The sequence below is a fragment of the Meleagris gallopavo genome, chromosome Z (assembly GCF_905368555.1).
Source record: "Meleagris gallopavo chromosome Z, MGAL_WU_HG_1.1, whole genome shotgun sequence".
Classification (NCBI taxonomy): Eukaryota; Metazoa; Chordata; class Aves; order Galliformes; family Phasianidae; genus Meleagris; species Meleagris gallopavo.
The window spans coordinates 71,794,650-71,813,207 of NC_139435.1; the positions used below are offsets into that span (position 1 = coordinate 71,794,650).

The window sequence follows — 18,558 nt, forward strand, 5'->3', positions numbered from 1 at the left end:
ACCGATGTTAGCAGCACCACTCTGACAAACTCTCCAGAGGAGAAAAAGATCTGCTTTGCCCTGCTGGAAACACGTGTCTTGTATCTTGCAAATATACTTTCCTATCTATGCCATGCACTGTTTTTTCCTCGCTTAATACATGAGGTGGACTGGTATCAGTGAAACAGTGCAAGCTGGTTCCATACTTTCCTGTCTCATCCTTGGCTGTAGTCTGTGTGCAAACTGCAATCCCACTGGAGAGGGGCGGATACCCTGCTGATGGAGAGCAGTGATAATGCCTAATTCTGCTCTGTAGGCAGTTGCATGAATATGAGAGATTCTCTGACTTGCTTCACCCTTTCACTAATTTTCTTGAGCAATCCGCATGTGAAACTATGAAAGAGATGGTCAGATTTTACAGCCTGATGGTCTTGCTGTTTTTTTTTTTTTTTGTTATTGTTGTTGTTTGTTTTTTGTTTTTAACACAAATTTTCAGCTGCATTGCTGAACTTCCATTGCTATTGCTGTTACCTGAGACATTTACTTCACTTGATGTAGACTCTTTCTAGGATTCTGGGTTTTTGGAACCAGAAAACCAGACCTATGGAAGACTTGGCCATTCTGTAAAATTTCCCAAACGAAGCAATAGCAAGGTGCTGTTAAGCACATGGGCATGAGTATAGCTGCTCTGGCATTCCCCTTCTGAATTGTCATGTTCTCCAAATGACCAAAACCTTTCAGATTTAAAAAAAAGTACTTCCTTTTTTTTGGAGGCGCATTCTTGCGTCTGCGAATAAACCACATGCATCATGTCTCCTGGTTGCAAATGCTATCCTGATGCATAAGTAACACTGAACATATACACGTTACATTGCAAGTTTGTACTTCTTTCCTCCTTCCAGCTTGTTCCTTGTTTGTTTGTTTGGACCAAAGGCAGGGCAGCACTGAAAGGTGAGTTAAGGAACAGGGAGTGGTTTCCACTTGTGACTTTCCACGCATGTCTCCTTTGCTCACTCGGGGAAGGGCATACCATTACTGACACAAAAGCAGGAAGTGGTAAAGAAACACAGTAATTGTGATGGTTGGCCAGATTGTCTGTACATGTTTCTACAACAAAAACTCAGGTGATGGTTTTGTTATATGCTTGAAAGGATTCTCCAAATGCAAAGTCTGTAAATTGACTGGAAGAAGGGCAATACAAGTGCCCTATAAAATCAGAGTTGAACTGTGTGTTGATGCGAATGGGCCTTAATAAAAGTTAAAGAAATCACTACACCTAAACCTGTGAGCTCATTCTCCCTTCTCTCTCAGTTATGTGCTCTTCTGCACCACACAAGCTGATACAAGGGGGTCTTCCCTATGTGCTTTTTAGCTTTGCAGAGACACTGGGTCATCTGAAAACTGACTGGTACCTGCTCTGAAGTTCCAGAGCTACAGGGAGACTGGCTCTTACGTGCAGTATTCCAGCTGATACTGCTCCAAAGACCATATCTCTGCTGCCTGCTTAATATCTCAGCCACTTAATTTTGAGTGTTTTGTTTTGCAATTGCCGTCAGTATTTTTCAACTGCATTTTACAGACACCAAAGAACATACACAACACACAAGGGTTAAAAAACCAGCTGTATTTGCATCAACACAGATTCTGAATTATAAATCTGATCTTAGGGAGAGATTTCCAAACTACCAGGAAGTTCTTAGTTAGCTATTACTGTAATGTGCTCCAGGTCATCTGAGTTGCAGAAATCGCAGACTGCAATTACAGGATAGGATTAGAATTGTTTCTGTTATTAGCTCAGTATCATGAGTGAGGGCACGTTACAAAACCTTCAAAGCCACTGCTGATAATTCCGCTTCAAGATGTCTTTACTTGTTACAAATATGCATCTTTTCTAGAAGAAGCAGATAGACAGAAACAAATACCTTCTCACATGAAGTGTTTCATTTATTTTGGATGTACAGCCTGTTAGATGACAGTAAGTAATTTTGTGAAATTAGATGCCAGTCTCTTATGTGAGATATATAAATATTGTATACTAATATGCAATATATAAAAAGGAAGGCAGCTGAGAAGACCGTTTTTAAAAACATTAAATTAATAAGCCGACTTTGGCATCCAAAATAATGCTTTATTTTTTCAAACTGTTTTCAGCATCTTATGCATCTGCAGCTCTCTGCAGGGTGAAGTCCAAGCACACTGGGAGGCTGGATGGAGGACTGGGATACAGCACAGCGTGGTGCAGTGCCTCCTGCCTGGCATCGGCTGAGTAAGCAGCACGTTTTTCCCAGCATGAACATTTTTACTGCTATTTCACCTTTTTGCAATCACCAGAGATATGAACAATGCCAGCAGGGAGGGAGGCAGCATGTCTGCAGTAGCCTTGCGTCAGTCTGCAGGAAGGAGGTGCTTTACCTGGCTGCTCCCCTCTTGCTACTGTGGCTTCATGTTCAAACAAGACAGGGATCTCCTGGAAAGAGTCCAGCAGAGATGATGAAGGGCTTGGAGCATCTCCCACATGAGGAAAGGCTGAGTAACTTGAGTCTGTTCAGCATGGGGAAAACAAAACTGAGAATGGATCTGGTAAGTGCTTAAAAGTATCTAAAGGGAGGTGGAAGGGAAATGGATGAGGCCAGGCTCTTCTCAGTGGTGTGCAGAGATAGAACAAGGGGTAATGGCCTAAAACTCAAACATAGAAAGCCCTGTACTAACATGTGGAAGAACTTCTTTACTGTAAAGGCAATGGAACACTGGCACAGGCTGCCCAGAGAGGTTGTGGAGTCTCCTATGGAGATATTAGAGGCCTGTCTGGATATCCACCTGTGCGACCTGTTGTAGGGAACCTGCTTTAGCAGGACTGTTGGACTTGATGGTCACTTGAGGTCCCTTTTAGCCTCTGTGATTCTGTAATGCATCACTTGGGCTACTCCCAAGTAATGGATCTTTTCCTCTTTCCCTTCCTCCTTCTTGCACATTGCCTGTCTGGCCAGAGGGCAAACTGAACTAATCTGTATGACGATAAACAAGAGAAACAAATTTGCTGAGCAGCTGGGAGGCCACATGATGCCCTAGTGTTAGCATGCGTGGTGACTGGGACAGTGGAAAAAATGGCAAGATCATCACCTACAGCAGCAGCAACAGTTTGCAGTTATCCTTCAATTGCTTGCCATCTATAAATAAGCCAAGGCTTTTCAAGTTTGCAAAATACGTCTCAGACTGAGCCATGTGCCCATTTAAGCTTGGTGGAGGTTGATTGGACAGAGCTGGCAAATGACATTTGTCCTACACCTGCTCCTTAGACTGCACCCACCGGTACCTGAGATGGTACTAGAGGAGAAACACTGATTTTCATTCAAAACATTATTTCATGGATTGTTCAAGGTGTGCATGCTTGTTGAAAGCTCTCCACAATTAAATGTGACTGTCTGACAAATACAAATACCTGCAAATCCATTGGCACCTGCCCACCAAAGACAGAACACTAAACTCCAAGTGCAGGTAGACTGCAAACAGCCTTGCTAGCATTTTAGTATTTACTGATTTCCTTTGGAGTAGCTATCTTTCTGCATAATTTTGTAAAATTTTATAGTAACAAGTGCAAACAAAATGCCCAAAAGCTGCTTTTTGTTAAAATGTATTTATTTGCAAATGATAAATGATGCCTGCAGAGCTATGTAGTGGCAGATAGGTCTTCAGGCTCGTAAGTGATTGTCTTTTCTAAACAGGAAAAAATTATATAAACTGCTGAAACTAAGCTGAGAGATATTTACAAAGCAAAAGCATACTCTGTACTTGTATTAGTCCTGCCCTAGTACTTTCCATCTTCTTGGAAGAAAAATACTGTAATATATACCTTTCTATAATACAGTTGAAATTAGTTCTAACGCATTTCTCAAAGGCTTCAGTTGTAAGACTGACCAGAGAAATAATGGACCTCATAAAAACTTATCAGTCCACATCATTACCTTTGCAAAATGGGAGATAATTACCCCTGAGTGAAAGGGACGAGAAAAAACACTTCCTCACATTTAGTGCATGTGAAAACATGGGAACATGGGACAGTGATGCAATGTAGTAATTGCCTTTTGAAGTCACACCCTCATTATTTCATGCTAGTCCACTTGTGTCATCAAAACCAAAGCTACAAATTGAAATTTATGCCTCTTGAAATTAATGCTTCCTATGTTATGATGTTAGCCCATGATGGCAAGGGCAGATGTTGGCAGTATGGCAGTAGAGGTTGAACCTTCCCAGCAATATTCCATTCCACGCCATTGCTGCGTGACAGATGGGAGCAGAGAGGCAGTCTGACGGAATGGTGTCTGGCATGGAAGTGTGTATGGAGCAAAGGGGTGAATTCCTTCACACAGAAATAATTGTACCCATTGACATGCACTGACATCTCTGAATGTTCACGGAGACTGAACAGTGGATGTTGGCACCGTGAGGCAGAGAGTGGTGTGTTACAGCCGATGGTAGCAATTTTGGAATATCACAAAATTCACACCAGATGGGTCCCACAAACACATATGCAGGAACTTCAAGAAGAACAGTGTATGCAAGTTTGCCAGGACCTACTGAACCAATATGAGGCTGAAGGTGACTGGTAATATTCCTGGACTGCAATATTACCAGTGAGACAGTATGAGCTTGAGCCAAAGCAGCAGTCCAGGGAGTGGCAACGTGTGAATTCTCCATCAAAGGAAAAGTCCAAGATGCAGCCCTCAGCAGGTTAAGTGATGTGCATTCTCTTTTGGGATAGGAAAGGGGCAATCCTTCTGGATTTCCTGGAGCCCACACAAACCATCAGCTCTGACTGCTGCTTAACTAACTGACTAAGCTGAAGGCTCAAACTTCCAGAGCCAGGCCAGTGAAGAAGACAACCTTTCTCTTGCAACGTGATACCACCAGGCCCCACACCAGTTTGCAGAGCTTGGAACACACTGCCTATCCTGGCTGCACTGTCCTATCACAGCCACTGTATAATCCAGGTTTGACAGCTTCTGACTTCCACCTGTTTGAGCGGATGGAAAATGGACTGCATGGGCAACATTTTCCTACCAAAAATGTGAAACAGCTGGTGCAGAACTTTCACAAGTGCAACATGAAGGCTTTTGTTCATCGCTGGTGAAAATGCATAGCTAATGGTTTCGACTGTACTGAAAACTAGTGTTTTGTAGCTGAGAATTGCTCTCTCAAATAGTGCTATTGCGCTTCTTTGTATCTATTGTAGTTTGCATGGAAATAAAAAAGAGGCATTGCTTTTATTTACCTTAATGTACACACGCATGACCTAATGTGAGACACTTCCAACTACTGCCTCACCTGGCAATAGTTCTTAACAAGTTTTTCTTACAAGGTATCTTGAGGTTTCCCTCCACAGAGAACGGATGAATATTATTATCTGCCAAATACTGTGATTCTCAGAGGGAAACAATATTGTGGAAAATCTCTCTATTTTGGCAAACAGTGCAGAAGATAAGATAGGGTGATTTACTCCCAGCTTTCACATTGTAACTCAATAACAATATGGTGCTTCCTCGTGAAAAACCTTGTCAGCCTTTGCTCTCGAGCCTCCCAGCATCACCATGTATGTGGAAAACACAGCACCATTGATAGCAGTAATCTCAAAGTCCGTGTTGGGAGGTTGCAATTGTATTGTGCAAGCCAGATAGCTTGTTCCACTAACTCCTTCTTTCTTTTATCAGAAAGACTTGCCTCAATATGCAAGTGGACTGGCAAACCAGGTCAGCACTTGCTTAAGTCAAACAGAAAGCAAGCTCTTCTTCAGAGCTCACTTTCCTGGTTTTGAATTCAGACACTCCCAAACTTGTCCTGTACTTGTTTTCAGACACAGCAGTTTTTAGCAACATTACTCATAAAGTTCCCTATCTAATATTCTGGCTTCTCTAAGTCCATGTAGGGTTCTGTCACAAATGTTCCCAGCTGAGAAGGTTAATGTTAATGTTATTTTTCCATACAACCAGCAACTGCTTTCTTTTGTGAAAATATCTCAGAACAGATAAAAATGTTTCACATTTCTTCCTTCCCAGCGTGGTTTTTTTTTTTTCTTTTTTTTTTTTTCCCCCCACATGCTGTTCTGCAGCATCTGAGTGTGATTCACACTGCTGTATGCTGCTGGATTCCCCAGCCTCACTGTTGAGACAGCAGCTTCCACTGTCAGAGCTTCCAGGCTCCCAGCTCTGCCTCTGCTTCTTCTTCTACACCCCATACCTCATGCTGGTGACCCTGCTCAGAAGTTCATCCTGCTCAGCTGCTGGCTTTGGAACTATCCCAGAAATATATAGGGCGTGGGCAGGAAAGAATAACAAGAAGTCTGAATTCAACATTTGTTAGCTGCCATGAAAGCACATTTTGTAGGAGGCTGCAGCTTTTGTGAAAGCAGGTCAGAAACTCAGAAGAATGTCACGTGCCTTGTGTTGGTACTTGAAACTGAGTTGAGCCAGAGTAGAAATGCAGCACTTAAATTCGGTGAATTAAACTGCTTGAGCTGCTTAGGAACTAAGCACACCATAGAATCACAGAATGGCTAGGGTTGGAAAGGACCTCAGAGATCATGCAGTTCCAAGCCCTTCTGCCATAGACTCAGCTGCCACCCTCTAGATGAAACTGCCCAGGAGCACATCCAGCCTGGCCTTGAATGCCTCTAGGGATGGGGCATCCACAGCTTCTGTGGGCAGCTGTGCCAGCACTCAGCACCCTCTGAGTGAAGAATTTCTTCCTAGCATCTAACCTAGTCTTTCAGTTTAAATCCACTTCCCCATGTCTTATCACTATCTAGCTGTGTAAAAAGTCAGTCTCCCTTATAGCTGTAAGCTCCCTTCAAGCACTGGAAGACTGCAGTGAGGTCTCCTTGTAGCCTTCTCTTCTCCAAGCTAAATAATCCAACTTCCTGAACCTTTCATCACAGAAGCAGTGCTCCAGCCCTCAATATGCTGTTTGAAAACTGCTGCTGTTTTGACAGCTTCTTCACGACTTTCAGAAACAAAGATGCACTGGATTGAAATTCTCTGGAAGACTCAGATTCTGAGTACTACTCCACTGGTAGCAGCGAGAAATAGAGATTGTTCTTAGTAAAGCCTCACTCTAGATTAAAAGTGAACTTACTGGACACGTAGAGGAATGGCACTTTCCATAATGGGACAACAATCTCAAAAAAGGAAATGGAGCAGTTCATCAAGGAGTATTATATACTGATAAAAAGCTTCCAGTCATGCTCTCAATCAAGTTGATGAATTCACAAACTGCAAACATTGCTTCAAAAAGAAGCCTGGAGTTCCTCAGGCCTTCAGTACAACGAGGGAGGTGTTAATTCAGATTTAAGTATGCACAGCAAATACTCAAGGTAGGTATGCATTACTTTGGTATTGTGAACACACCTTTTCACATTAGCCTGCAAAAACAAAACAAAACAAGACTGATTATCAGGAGGCTGTGAAAACTATTTACCTTTTAGCTTCAATCTTTAATATTGAGGCATTTCTCTTAAACTAGTTCTGCTGCATTAGACTTTGGCCCTTTGACCTAGAATTGTGCTTTTTTTAAAAATTAATTAATTAATTATTTTTTTTTATTTGCAGATTGCTGGCCTGTAACTACAGAAGTCACTTATCTGTTAAGTTCTGGTACGATATGCAGGCAGCAAACACTCTGTTCCACACATACACACAAAAAAGCTAAGGTTGGTCTGGGTTTCAATCCCTTCTGCTTTTATTTGGAGTGCAGAACAGTAATGTTCTGACAACAGGAACCCCTAGCTTCAAGCCTGCATTTTAGGCATCTGCAGTTTATCCTACCTTGATCTACCAACGTTTTCCTTTGGCTTAAACTGCTCACCTTGCTACTCAGAAGGATGTATACAGACAAAATCCACAGCTCTGTTCAGCGCATAGCTAATCCCTGCTACATTCATCCATTTTCTTGTCAGTGAAGTGACCATATGTACACTTGTTATCCCAGTTCTTTTAATGCATCTATCTATTTTATGCCAGGAGCGTTTGCAACGTTTGCTTTCAAGCTTCACCAGATTATTCCTACGAGGCTTGCTTCTGTGTACACCCATGGGAAGATGTGAAGGCTTCCATACTAGCAGGAGCATTGCACAGGGACTCTTTCCAATACACAGGTTGGGAAAGTGACCTTGGGCAAACTCAGCACTTTTCCTCCTGCCCACTACAATGGTGTTACTTTCCAAGAGTCAGCCTAAATAAATTCTCTGCTCATGCACCTAGTGACAATGTTGTCTTAACAGTAAATGGATAATGATTCTACCTCCAGCGTGACTGTCACTGGTAGCAAGGACCTGTTTCCCATCCCAGCTCTTAAAGCACTGCTTCCAGTCAGGCTGGAGGTGTAGGGAGGGGGGGAGAGGCGAGACGAGACCCATAGCCGGACCGCTGCCGCTTCGGGAAAAACCGAGCACCAACAGCGCCCCCTGCCGGCCGCACCGCGCCGCATCCCGATGGAGGACCGTGAGGCGGGGCGTCGTCGTCCCCGCGCCCCGATTGGCTGAGATCCGTTCGCGTTTCTCTCTGCTCGGCGGCGCCCCCTGGCGGGGAAAGGTGGCACCACTTCCCGCCGCGCGGGCATGGAGCGAGAAAGCGCCAGCGCCGCCGGCCCGTCCGCGGGGGAGGAGGGCGAGGAGCGCGAGGGCTGCGCGGGGCTGTGGGAGCTGCCGGTGGAGCGCAGCGAGAGGCGGCCGGAATGCAGCCGCTGCAGGTGAGCGGGGAGGCTGGCCTCTGCTCCAGGGTTGGAACGGAGAGCTGCACGGGGCGTTGCGTTGCGTTGCGTTGCCGTGCCTCGCCCCGCCCCGTCGGCTGCGCTGAGCCCCGCTGTGCGCCCTGCTTCCGCCTGAGCCGGCCTGGCGCTGCTGGTATCTGTGATGAGGGGCTCCCGCTTACGCGGAACTGTGAAATAAGAGTCAGCCCACCGTCCTTCGGCCATTGAGCCACGAGTAGTAGCGCTGTGCGGTGCCGCTGCCGTGCGTTTTGTCACCGCGTTTCGTAACTTTTACTGCGATCGCAGGCAGCGCCGTGCAGTTGGTGTCTTTTTGCAGCGCGGTTTTCGTTCTGGGTAAAATGAATGAGTTGACTCTTTTTGTGGAGTTGGGTGTTTGTAAATATTACGGCTTAGAAACCTTTTATTGCCCGTGCGTTTTCAGACGGAGGGACGATATCTGCAGTGGCTTACGGCGGAAGGTTTAAATGAGATACGGGAATGAAATGTAGTATTGTTGTGTGAGATTGTGAGAAATGACCCGACTCATGGGTGCTGTCAGCATTAGCAAACTGCTGGTGCAAAGGAAGTGTGTGCACTGCACTTCACTTCTTATGGTCTTATTCTTCAGGCTACAGCTTAACAGATGCTCCGTTTGCCTGTCATAAGCAACGGGTGAATCATGGTTCCCTTTGAATCACCATGGCTGTTTGGTCACTTTTTAGGGTTTCCTCACCAGGCCCATTGCATTTACAGTCAGGAATTGAATCCGCACCTGCAGACGTCTGGGGGATAAGCTTAATACAACTCTCCTGTGTCTGTCCATATGCAAAACAAAATAAGCAAGCCCCGCACTTGGAGCCGTTCACAATCACAGTTTGATGCTGTGTTCTTGGAGCAATGGAGTGTTTTGACGTCGCGTGCATGTGGGTGCAGGTTCAACTCCTGTCTGTATGACCGGTGTGCCCACAGGCAAAAAGCCCTTTGGAGGTGTAAGAGCTGTCAGTGTACAGCCACGCGTTGCTGACTGTGCACGTGCGGATTGTTAATGTGGATGGAGAACTTCTGAGGAATGTTGTCAGGAGAAGTTTTGAGGCGTGTAACTGTGAGGGTCATTCGTGATCTCTGTTTGGTCTCGGTCTGTGGGCAAGCAAAAATCTTTGCTGCAAACACTGCCGGATGCATGCAGGACTAATTCACTAGATGTTATCCTAATTTTACCCTTTCTCACATTCATCCTAGAATCTTTTCTGGGTTGAAAAGGACCACAGTGCTCGTCTAGTTTCAGTGTGCAGGGTTGCCAGCCACCAGACCAGGCTGCCCAGAGCCACTTCCAGCCTGGCCTTGAATGCCTCCAGGGATGGGACATCCCTTAAGCTATGCTATAAGCTGTGAAACAGTATTTGTATGCCTAGTAAAAATGAGAAGAACTTTAATCCAATGGCTCTCTTCACCTGTATCTAAAATATTACATGTGCTTCATTGGGGTACTGTTTATTTATGCATTCATTTGCTAAGACTGATAGATGAGTAACGACATTATGGAACAGTCCTCTTTCATACATTAGGAAAAATTTAATGTTCTTACATAACTATTCCATGTATATTAACAATCCAATTAAGTTATATGCATACTGAGTGAGAAGAGGTAATGTGTTCTGTCTTCCACACAAGTAAATGATGCAGCTGCTTTATAGCATGTTGGGAAGGTAGTTAAGTGTAAACATGAACTTAATGTTTAATTGGTGATATCAGAGAAAGCAAAACAAGCATGTATTAATTCTTTCAGCAATGCCTCATGCTTGGGAATTGCTTCATTTCTTTCATTTCTTTGATGTTCTTCAAATAGGAGCTCCAGGCATTTACTTTCACTGCTCTGAGTTTATTGCAATTTTTCACTCTCTGAAAGCATTGATTTCCTATCACTGTTTGAATAAACTGTTTAGGTGACTAAACTTATGTATTTTCCCATGGTTCATGACTTGTGAGAAGTGCCTAACTATTCTGCAGTGTAAGGTGTTTCTGAGGTCATACCATGCATTTCCTGTTAAATTTGTATTGAAAAAGAAACAAATAAAGAAATACATGTGATAGGTGACAGTCCTGAATAGATTTCATTATTCCAAGTTCTTGAGTGGTTTATTGAAGGTGTTTGTTGTAAGTAACTATTAAAAACTCCTAAATCAAAGCAGTACACTATTAGTTTTCATACCATACATGGCGTGTATATACAGAATATACTATGCCCTGCTCCCTTCTCTTTGGGTCCTTTGGTTAGTGCTACCCATGAGGACCAAGGCCTCTGAGCATAAGGCTTCATCCCATCCTCCCTGATCTGGAGATCCTGCGAGCTGTAATAATAAGATAAATATTTTAAATAAAACTATAGTGACTTAAATAAAAGTATTTATCATAGTTATACATTTACAATTAAAAACACTTTTTAAAATTTAAAAAAAAAATCCTGGGATGAAGGAAAACCCTCTAGAAATAACCTTGTTAAGACATGAAATGGACTTTCTAGATAACATTCACAGGGAAAGGTTACATTTTGATGATATTGGACTTCATATGGCAGTATGTCGAGACTGTTTGCAGCGTTACCATCTACAGCAGGTTTGCAGATGGCACCAGGGTGGGTAGTGCAGTTGATTCAGCAGAAGGAAGGGATGCCATCCAGAGGGACTTTAATGAATTGGAAAGGTGGGCCAATGTGTAACTAATCAGGTGCAGCATTGCAAAGTGCAAGGTTTTGTACTTGGGTCAGAGCAATCCCAGATACTTATACAGACTGGGAGAACTCCTTGAGAGTAACCTGGGGGTCCTGGTGGATAAAAAACTGAATGTGAGCCAGCAGTGTGTGCCTGCAGCTCGGAAAGCAAATGGTATCCTGGGTGAAGAAGGGTGGCCAGCAGGGACAGGGTTAGGGTTAGTCCAAATCTGGGCACATAATTACCTAAAATGATGAATTGATACCACCTTTGTAAGCTAGTTTCAGCACAGCTAAGTGTGATTGAGTAGTTACAGAAAATACAGCCTTGTTACCTGTGTGTTGTATTTCTTAACAAATGAGAAGCATTGGCAAAGTTTTCTCATCTCATTACTGTGAATATAAAATAATTTTTCATTCCTGTAGTTGTTACAGAAATAAACCATCTCAAACACGTATGTTACAGAAAACCAGAAATGTAAGAAAGACAGAGATGTGAATTGTAGAATAGAATCATAAAATGGCATAAATGGAAGTTTCAGTATATTTTTATACTGCATTTAGTATTTACTTTATCTCTAGAAATTCCTCATGCTGTTGTTTCTTTGGCCTGTATTAGCAGTAATGAGTGCTGCTAGTGCTGTTGATGAAATAAAAATGTTACTGACTTTAATGCTACTTCTTTCTGCTTGGCTAAGTTTCAAAGGCACTTGTTCATTTGCTGTAATATTCCAAACAGACTAATGAGTAGTGACCTTTTTAGGCCACTTACTTTGTGTGTGACCAACTCAGTTAACATCCATTTTGATCTGCTGGCATTAAAAAAAAAGAAAGAAAGAAAAAAAAAAAAGCCAAGTGTCAGGCTGGCCACATCCTTTTGACTGTGGATGACTAAGGGCTAGGAAGAGCACAACCAAAGACAAGACCTGCAGCAGAATAATCTTGTTAATTAAAGCAGCTCTAGTGCCTTTGATTTCCTGGTTTCTCTGTAATTACATCAACTGTGGCTTTGCCTTCAGGGTGGTAGTTTATTGAAAGAGAAGTCAAAGATGTTTTAACAGTGATCAAACTTCTTCAGTTTAATCATCAGGAATCTAAAACCATAAGTGGTTCCTTTACAAGAATTGTTATTGATTTTAGTAAATGTAACACAGAGCAGAAATAACCACATATAATATATATATATATTTTTTCCTTTTTGTATGGTAATGCCTGTGTAAGTAGATGAGAGCTGAAGGCTGTTATCTGTGTACTCGAAGACTTGATTTAGGCACAGCCAAGTCTGTAATTTTACTTGATTGTTATGGAGGAGAATTTGCCATAGGTGAATTTCACTGGAAATATCTCTTGAAATAGAAAAGGTATTTACTTTTGCAGAAAGTAAGCTCTGGCAAATCCCAGAGCTGCTTATAGCATTTGATTGCTGCTGATGATGTCTGAAGGTCCTTTGACTGGTATCAAATTGAGATTCTTCTTCTGTTCCACCATCTTCTCCCTTCCCTCCCTGGACTAATCAACTTTCATTTTTGCAAAACTGAGCTCTCCTATCACTTCAGATGCATAGCTTAAACTTTACTTTATTCTTGAGTTGGTATGCCTAATTTTTATTTTTATTTTTATTTTTATTTTTATTTTTATTTTTATTTTTATTTTTATTTATTTTCCTCTCTCTTTCCTGAGAATGAATTATCAGGATAATCTGACTTGTTCCACTTGTAGGTTTTTTTTTTTTTTTGCCTGCCTTTCACTTTTGCACTTCTCCTTCAGTTTAAGGAAGGTGGTTGTTGTTCTTTTCTCCTTTCAGTGACTGTATTTCTATATTATATTCCATCATCTGTCCTCTCCTTGCAGTGCACTTGTTTGTCACTTCCTAATTTTTAAAGTCAAATAATGTCCGCATTATATTCAGTTTTCCCTTGCCCATTTCATAGCTTTAGCTGGATCATACGTCTGTATGACTCTGCTGCTGAAATGTTTTTTGTAGTAAAAAAAATCATCCTTCCTGGCTGTCACCCTGGTACTTGGCTATGTTATTATTGCAAGTATAACTTCCCTTTGGCTTCGACTACTTTTTCCTCTGTCTTTCTACATACCTTTTGTGAAATATACTAATTTTATCTATAATTTCTGTCAAGTTTCTTTTTAAGTCATTTTCCTCAGTTTCTAAAGCTATTAAACTTTTATGTCAGTACGAAGACCCACAAACTGTAACAAAAGGTTTTGATTCACTTGCAAACATCCAGAAATAGATGGAGTCGTGTGTTTTGTGGCTTTTTCTGTGTCATCAGTAGTAGACTGTATATAATTTATACTCTAAAGTTGAATGGTACCTTTTTTTTTTTTTGCCTAATGAGTCAAATGTTTCTTTTTGCATGGTTTTCTTAACTGATTCATGATTGAGAAAATAATTTTCAGAGTTGATTTGTTTTGTTTTTTTTTAAGCAGTCAGCTGTCATCCAAAAGACTGGAGACTTCAAATGTTAAATTCGGTGTGCATGTTCCTTAGGTTTTGGGAGGAGCATTGTATGAATTTTTTGGTATCTGTAAATAGAACCTCAGAATGTATGCTATAAAGTATTTTCTTTTTCTTATGGTGTTACTAAAATTATCATTTTCCCTTATACTTCTGTTTAGTTTCAGCACTTCAACAGTTCTGCTTATTTCCAAAGTCTGGGCTAATGAAGTTCAAAATTGTGCACTGTGGAAAGAATAAATGGACCAAATTGGAATGAATAGGAAATGCTCAGGAATGATGTATTCCAATGCTCACATAAGAAAGTGGAAAGAAAACACTCCTTGTGTTAAATAAAGTACCAACAGTTCCTGGGTTTATTACTGAAGCCAACCAATCTGGAGAAATCTACTGCCAGAAAAGTTGATCTATTGACATTTTCAAAGCTGTGAAGCATAGGAAGAAGTTACTTCAGTTCCATTTCTGTTGTATTCCTAAAAATATTAAAAAGACATTAAAAAAAAAAAAAAGCATAGAAGGAAAATAAGATATTTATTTCAGATGGTAGCCTTTCTAGCAGTGCTTTGAATGCATGCTAAAATGGCAGCTACTAAGGCTGGATTCTTTTGTTGACCTAGTATATTTTTCATCAAAAATATTTCAGAAGAGATGTCAGAACTTCAAGTCTTATTTGGGTAACTGAAAAAAAAAGTTTTTAAGTCTTGAATAGGGCGCCATTGAGGGAGTGGTGGAAGACCGATGCATGATGGTGCTCACTGTTGTAGTGGTTACCAGCTTGACACAATGTTTGTGGACATTAATGTTTAAGATACTGTAAAACTTAACATTGAGCTATATTTGTCAATGAATGCTTAGTAAGCAAGTTTTTATTTTATTTTTTATTTTTTTTAGACCTGGGAAAACTTATTACCTTTTTAGTTGCTTTTAAATAAAGTCGGTAAACATGCTGATGTAAAAAATTCCATTGAAGAAAGAAGTAGAGTACTCTACTAGAGTAGAAAAACTGATGAACGTTTACATTGAAAAATAGTTAAAACATTTTTTATTTGGTTGACCATCAGAGAAACTTGTTTTTTGTCTTTGAGTACTTCTTGCTTGGGTGACAGGGAAAACTGTTAGTAATTGCTTTCAAATCTTAGAGGTTGGATGGATAATGAGAGTTAGCCTCAATAGTAGGAGAATAGTAGCACAAGTGAGACATCTAGCAGTAGAGACATCTGGTGGAAGCTGCAGTGTTTGATACTGTAGATATTTGCAAGTAGATATTCTCTGGATAATGGGTGTCCGTAGCTTAACAGACTGAGTTCCAGTACTTCTTCTAAGAATGTCTGCATTGACACACTAGAGGAAAGAGATGCCATCTGGAGCCTGGACAGGCTTGAGAGATGGGCCCATGTGGACCTCAAGAAGCTCAACAGGGCCAAGTGCAAGGTCCTGCATCTGGGTCGGGGCAATCCCAGGCACAGATACAGGCTGGTGAATGGCTTGAGAGCAGCCCTGAGGAGAAGGATTTGGGAGTGTCGGTTGATGAAAGACTCAACATGAGCTGGCAGTGTGTGCTTGCAGACAAGAAGGCCAACCACCATATCCTGGGTTGCATCAAGAGAAGTGCGCCCAGCAGGCTGAGGGAGGTGATTCTGCCCCTCTGCTCTGCTCTCGTGAGGCCCCACCTGCAGTACTGCGTCCAGCTGTGGGGCCTCAACACAAGAAGGACATGGAGCTGCTGGAGCAGGTCCAGAGGAGGGCCATGAAGATGATCAGAGGGCTGGAGCACCTCTTCTACAAGAACAGGCTGAAGGAGCTGGGGCTTTTCAGCCTGGAGAAGAGAAAGTTCCAAGGGGAACTTCTAGCGGCCTGCCAGTACCTGAAGGGGCCTTCAGGAAAGCTGAGGAGGGACTTTTTATAATGGCATACAGTGATAGGATGAAGAGAAATGGTTCTAAGTAGGAAGAAGGTAGATTTAGACTAGATATAAGGAAGAAATTCTTTTCTGTGAAGGTGGTGAGACACTGGAACAGGTTGCCCAGTGAGGTTGTGGATGCCCCTTCTGTGGAAGCACTCAAGGCCAGGCTGGATGGGGCTGTGAGCAACCTGGGCTAGTTGGAAGTGTCCCTGCCTATAGCAGGGGGTTGGAACTAGGTGGTCTTAAAGGTCCCTTCCAACCCAAACCATTCTATCATTATGTCCTTAAATCCTAGAAAATCATAAATCAGGAATGGTACTCTATAAACAAGAGTGCTCAAATGGGCAGGTTGGTCTTTCTTGTGATTTATTGCTTGTGTGGTGCAGCAGTGGTGGTGGTCTTCAGTTTTGTAATGTGTGAAATTTTGTTGTCTTGGTAGTGAAGTACACCTAAGTATTTTGAGAATAATCCCATTAAGTTTTTCCTCAGTGTTTAATGGAACTTGATTTAGAAGCTTGATGAGTAGGATTTTTCGTTAGGTGGAGGTTTTAGTCGTTAAAATCATTACAGTTTACATGTGTTCTGCTATTTCCAATGTAAATGCATGTTAATTGAATTCAGTTATAGGGAATTTCTTCATTAAAATGCCAAAGAGATGAGCAATTAAATCCAGATGTGCTGTTTCTCTTGGGGACTTGCATATAAATTCTTCTGAATTTTGAGTCTGAGTGTCTGAAGTTGATTTGAAAACACTAGTATGTGAAGAATAAGCAGCTAACCAGCATGGAGAAATATCTATGTAGGCCAGTCTGAAAGTAATGCCTTGTATTTATATCCATGGAAACTGCAACAGCAACAGAGAGCACAATAATATTGTTTGATAGAGCAGCTATAAAACACTGTGTTTCAACGCAAAAATTCCACCATTAGCTGGAGATTTTTGTTGGCAGAATTTAACAGAAGATTGATGGGAAACTTCGACCTCTACTGCCACACCACCATCTGCGCTATTAGGTTAGTTATTCTTGCCTGAAGCTTGTGCATCAGTTGGTCTGTATATATTTATTTGCATCTAAGTATAAATAAATATAGATGTTATTCTTGTAACTATTATTCTTTTTTCCTATTCCTTTTCTTTATCTTGTAAATACTTTTTATCTCAATCTTGCTTGGTATAATATAACCATAAAGCTTCAGTCCGTGGAAGTGCTTGGTTCAGCTTGCTTAGGGTGCTAGTAATTATTCCCACTTTGGGTGGGAAGCTAGTGCAGATGACTTTCAGAAGGACCCTGCAGTCTGAATTACTTTGAGTCTGTTTATAGCTTTGTACAGTTGTGCTCTGTGTGAGCTCGTACCTGTGGCCTCTCAGAACGGGCAATGCTAATTTTCTCAGCATAAAATCATACTGTTACAGTGCAAATTGTTCCTGTCAGTGTTTCCATGAGGTACCTGGCTACTGTCTTGTTAGCTTTTATGAGCACACTTGCTGAACAAACTACGTTAATTATACAAGCTGTGTTTCCAAATTGTGGAAGAAAGGTTAGTTTTTTGCGTTGGGCTTCTAACTGTTTTAATCAAAATGAAATATTACTGGATATGCTTTGATTCTGTAATCAAGTACTTCAAAGCAAAAGTTTAATTGGCTGTGTATCTTAAGAACAGCATCTCATAGTATCCCGGAAAGCTTTAGAGTAACTTAATGATGTCTAATATAAATAAAATGCCAAGTATTGAGCAAAAATCCCAACATTTTAATGAAATCTATTAACTGTTACCTTTTTAATAACAGGTGTATGATCTTAAAATACATTATTTGTTGTGTAACACCAGGAAACTGGCTTTTTAAAATAACGTTTATGAAGGAGATTGTGGATTCAAAATTGAAGTGAAAGTGTGCTCAACAGAAGTGCCTGCTATTTAGAAAAAGGACACTAGAGTGTAGTATAGCATTTGTAGTTCTGCAGCTCTGAGCTGTGGGTAAGTTCTGAGCAGGACATTAATCTGCCCACACACTGCCTTTTTCATGTCATATTAGGACTCTGAGTTCTCAAGCTCTCTGACAACAAAGCTCAGTTTTTCTACCATCCATAACTGAAGTGAATGGTTATGCTGAAATTGAAGATCTTGTTTAATATTTAACCAACTCCTAGAACTGGTTACAAAGCTGTTAACTGTATTTTTTTTTTTTTCAAGCTTATGTTCACTTACAGATAGATTGCAGAGAACGGTGGGTTTTCTTTCTAATGTGAATATTTACTGTTTGAAGAAGTAATTTTGCTTGTTAGAAGGCATCCGCTTTTCTGTTTGTGCTATCTGTAGGTAGGCTTTCTGTTATGTGTTCATGTGCTTAACTTAAACAGATTATAGTTTATAATTCAATTTCATTGCTTTTCTAATTATTTGTGAGAGGAAAAATACTTACATTCATAGTTCTAAGTGATGAGATATGGCACAGTGGAGTGGATTGGGAAATGGAAATACTTAGCTCTTCTTTTAATTGATGTCCAAATGATGTGTGTGTTCTGAGTCTGCTTTCACTTGAGGTCAGTGGCAGAATTCACCCCTGAGGTTACTTGGTGTGAGAGAGACCATTTAACTCTGCTTTTATATCTGCTTTGTTTCAAGCTAGGATTCAGGCATAGTTTGCTGTCTACAGAGTAAATAAATACCAACAGGGTCTGCCCTTCCTGTCTGTCCCTAAATACTGTATTAAATAAGGTAGTGTTACATAGTTGGACCTGAATTTCAAATGTGGAAAGA

General features: G+C 41.3%; 1 protein-coding gene and 1 long non-coding RNA gene across 2 annotated transcripts in view; both read left to right on the top strand.

Annotated features, from left to right (window-relative positions):
• The first annotated feature begins 1,634 nt into the window (after positions 1-1,634).
• On the top strand, positions 1,635-8,194 carry LOC146542382 (uncharacterized). The gene is made up of 3 exons (XR_014880564.1): positions 1,635-1,954; positions 2,149-2,559; positions 7,578-8,194. It is a non-coding gene; the product is annotated as an uncharacterized LOC146542382 (long non-coding RNA).
• Positions 8,195-8,517: 323 nt separating this feature from the next.
• The window catches only part of DTWD2 (DTW motif tRNA-uridine aminocarboxypropyltransferase 2), a 72,370-nt gene continuing 62,329 nt past the window's right edge, over positions 8,518-18,558 (top strand). Inside the window, exon 1 of the mRNA XM_085213544.1 lies at positions 8,518-8,715. Within this exon, the coding sequence (XP_085069670.1) occupies positions 8,585-8,715 (131 nt within the window). The 5' untranslated portion in view covers positions 8,518-8,584. The remainder of the gene's footprint in view (positions 8,716-18,558) is intronic.